General features: G+C 41.0%; 1 protein-coding gene across 1 annotated transcript; it reads right to left on the bottom strand.

Moving 5' to 3' along the window:
• Nucleotides 1-208: 208 nt before the first annotated feature.
• On the bottom strand, nt 209-2,041 carry LOC111617373 (otopetrin-3-like). Its single transcript, XM_023358673.1, has 3 exons — nt 1,828-2,041; nt 1,595-1,757; nt 209-1,522 (listed from the first exon to the last, which is right to left on the bottom strand). The coding sequence occupies exons 1-3, from the start codon at nt 1,939-1,941 to the stop codon at nt 576-578; spliced, it is 1,224 nt and encodes a 407-aa protein (XP_023214441.1). The 5' UTR covers nt 1,942-2,041; the 3' UTR covers nt 209-575.
• Between the last annotated feature and the right edge of the window lie 1,852 nt (nt 2,042-3,893).

The following is a 3,893-nucleotide window of genomic DNA, read 5'->3' as shown; positions in this document are numbered from 1 at the left end:
TCTTTTCTTCGGGTGTTGCTTTTTGTTTTTAGAAGGAAGCGGGCAAATCGAATCGAACGATCTTCATTTATTTATTAGTGGAAGGAGTCGCGGATACGGCCGAATTTACGGGAACGAAACGACGATCCAGCGAGAATTCGGGAAGGTAGGAGTAAGGAGGAAGACCCTTCCCTGCCATTTATATCAAACGGCTTTCGTATTCTGGACCTTTTTTTTTTTTTTTTTTTTTTCTTGATCGAATTGGCTCTTAGCCCAATTTTCTTAAATAAAAATTAAAATTTACGAACATTTCTTAGAAAAACGATGGTCTCGTTTGGTGGTCGAATTACGTCACGGATGTGTCGACGCTAGCGACCACCAGACGGAGCGTGCGTAGTTTTTAATTCTTGTTTATTGTAACCAACGTACTGTACGCGAAACGCGATTTAAATTAATAAGTGTATAAAGTAGAAGCCGGTACCGGTACATCCGGTTATAAAACTACGGTATATAAATATAAACACTAAGATACAAAATGTCTTTCTTTGGGCCGACGATTTTCTCAGAAAATCGTTCGGGTATTCTATAAATAACGCTCACTCCCCTTTTTCGTATCCGGATTTCCAAATGTCCACCAGGCAGACGGAAGAATGGAACCTGTAGAAGAGCATGAGGGGTAGAGTGGCGTGACCTATCAATAGCCATTGTAATTCCCCGTAGAAAGATCCCTGACTGTAAAAGGGTTCGACGCTCCTGATCTCGAAAGTGCCGACAATCCACATGGTCAGGTTGCATATGATGAGGAAAGTTACGATTTCTCTGCCAGGTTTCTTGTACCTCAGAGACTGGGTGTTGCTGCACCTCCTCAGTCCGTCCACCACTAAAGGGGTCTGCACGATAACCTGCAGCATGATCAGAGGGTGCACGGACGTCCGCAGGTAGTTTCCGACCGAAAACTCCGCCAACGTGGACAGAATGCAATTGACGAAGAAGAAAGGAACCGGAAGGAACAGCAAGAGGTCGTCCAGGAAGGTGATGGGATGGGGGTTGAAATCCAGTTTGGACACCTGCCGGTAGGCCACCACCACCGCCAGGAGGGTCAGCGAGGTCAGTGCCACTTCTTGGGTGGTGTGGATGGCCACCGCCGTGCTCCTGTATCCTTCGCTGTAGGCGGACACGAAGAAAATGATGACGGACACTATGGTGATGAGGAGGACGAAAAGGCCCGCGAATAAGCCCTTGTTGGAGGCGTGGCAGTCGGCGCTGATGACTAGATTGCTGTGGTATGTGACGTCCTCGGCTCCGTCGGTCCCCGTCGAAACTTTGGCGTGGAAGGGGTGAGGTTTGGCACGCGACGTCTCCAGTCCGATGTTCTGCCACATGATGATCCACACCCCGGCCAACAGGAGGTTGAATTCGATGGTGAAAGGATAGAGATACGGAGAAGCCTGTAAGGCCCAGGTGGACAGCACCGTTTTTCCCGCGCAGAATATCGTTTTTTCGTGATCCGTGGTGTTCTCTAACAACACTTGATTGGAGATGTCTGCGTGGCAAAAGAGGGTAGAGTTAAAGCGGAAGTGGAAAAATGACGTTTAGAAACGGGTTATTTACTTACCTAGCAGACTTGCGTTGATTTTTAAGCCATACTTGAGCGTTTGTTTGTGTTGATAATACTCGTGCGTGTCTTCCACGATAGTGTTGAACCAGAAACACAGACAGGTGGCGATCACGTGCATCAACCCGAACCTGGCCAGCACCTTGTGACGATTAATAACGATCTGAAATGAGATTCCGTTTTAGACAGTTCGAGAGTCGTTTTAGAAAGGTAGAAAAAGCAACTTTACTCACGTTGGAATACTTGAAGAGCATGAATAATTGATAAAAGGAGTAAACCGGTCTGACCACGTGAAGAATGACGGCGGTGACTTGACTACAGTTTAGTCTCTGAAGTTGGGAACCCATAAAGTGCGGTATCTGCTGCCCCAATTGGAGGCCCTCGTGGATCAGGTGTCCGAAACAGAAGGCTACGTATAGAATTCGATGACGTCAATCTTAATTTCGACCCATAATTCGTCTGCAAACACCNTTGTAAAGGTAATTAATTAATTTATGAGTCTGGTTTTATTACACTAGGGTCCATGGGTGTTCGCAGAAAGGGCAAGCGATACACTTGCCCTATCTGGGATCGAGTAAAAATTGCCACAATAATCATAAAAGTGATCAAGATACGTAACCTTACACCCTTGACCACAGGCAGGTTTGATGCAATACTGTATTTTATAATCTACTTAAAAAAAAAAAACAAAAATATTAAGTAAAGCTTTTATTGATGTAACTATTTGTCTCCAAGCTTTGCTCCTCTTGAAAAATTTTCTGCGGTTGTCTATGCTAGGTTCCATTAGCAGACAGCATATCAGTATCTTAAAGTATAATTTCTAATAAAGCGATAAAAAATAAAAGTATAAGTATTTAGAGAATGAAAATATTATAAGACAGAGAAACTGCGAATATTAAAACAAAAAGTCCAGCAAAGTCTACTGAATTGCGTAACTTTCCCGCTGTTTTAAGAATTTATTTCAAAAATAACTTTTATATTATTAATCATAATAAATAAAACAGTGTGTAGCAACATATGTTACGAAATTTTTATAAAATCTTTTTGTATTATTAATCATTATAAAATGACAAAAGGCTTAATTTTGAAAGTAGAGATGAGTTATACAAAAAATTATAAATGCTAATAACGTGTAAAATCATTAAGTCCGACCCCACTCGAGATATAACGGGTGACAACCCTATATATATCCCACCCCTTCGGCCTTTAACCATCAAAATTTAATTAACAGCATCAACAGTAGCGCGTTATCCTATGGACAAAAAGGGCAATTGCCTGGGGACCCCAAACAAATCTGATATAAACTCATTACTGTACGATACTGAGAATATCGAAATGTAAATCTGATTACCCTAGATTACCGGTGTGGTGCAGTCGCAGGGTGCACTGGCAGAAGTCGCGTTAAAAAACAAACGAAGATACCAGGAAATTATTCCCAAAATTCCCTGAACAAAAATGTTTGAAGTCAACATTCCCATATATAGTGTTTACTTCAGGGCCCCACCATTCAAATTTTCCTGGTGCCCCATGAATCTATGACGCCCCACGAAGCATCAATGTCCTTAACAGGGAGGATCAAGTTTGATACGATTTCAATACTTTTTCCTGTTATGTGTACATAACCGCCGGGCTTCAGACAATGTTGGATTTTCCATATCAGCATGGAGGATCTCATGCTGATATGGAAATTTTTTTTTAATACTTTTCAATTATCATCCCATCTCCACTAATTCTCGGTAACGTTGTCGTACTGCAAATTAATTCCAAACTTACGTATTACACTTGTTAATGAATTTATTAAGTAATACGTAATTTTGGTGAGTAGTGTAATTAAAATTGAGTACGTGTACTATACAACGTAAAAAGCAGTAACATAACAATTCATTTTGCAACATTTTTGAAACAAAAATGAATCATTCTGTAATCTAAGAAAGTATATTTACATTGTTTCAATGTCAGTGAACTGAATTTTCACGAATCATTGCATTAAATTTAACATTTGGAGACGGTATAGTTTTGAAATTTAATGTGAAAGTTTTATATTTAAAATCTGCAGCCAATCAAAAGCATATTTTCAACTTTCAAATGTTAAATTGGCGGAAATTTTCTTTACCTGTCTAACACCTGAACATGGATCAGTCACCTTCCCATCGAGCCCATCAATGGCCGAGCTCTCATCGAGCCCATCAAAGTATAAAGGCTCTGAACAATCGTGGTTTTTTCACGTTTGTAACACTTAATGTGGAGCTAGTTTTTCATAGGAAGTCTTCCCGCGAGGTATCGCTCACGTGTCGCGCTA

Source organism: Centruroides sculpturatus, unplaced genomic scaffold (assembly GCF_000671375.1).
Source record: "Centruroides sculpturatus isolate CEXI.00-Female unplaced genomic scaffold, Cexi_2.0 scaffold5802, whole genome shotgun sequence".
In the NCBI taxonomy this organism is placed as follows: Eukaryota; Metazoa; Arthropoda; class Arachnida; order Scorpiones; family Buthidae; genus Centruroides; species Centruroides sculpturatus.
Note: the sequence above shows the minus strand (reverse complement) of the source record. Positions and strands in the feature narration are given on the sequence as shown.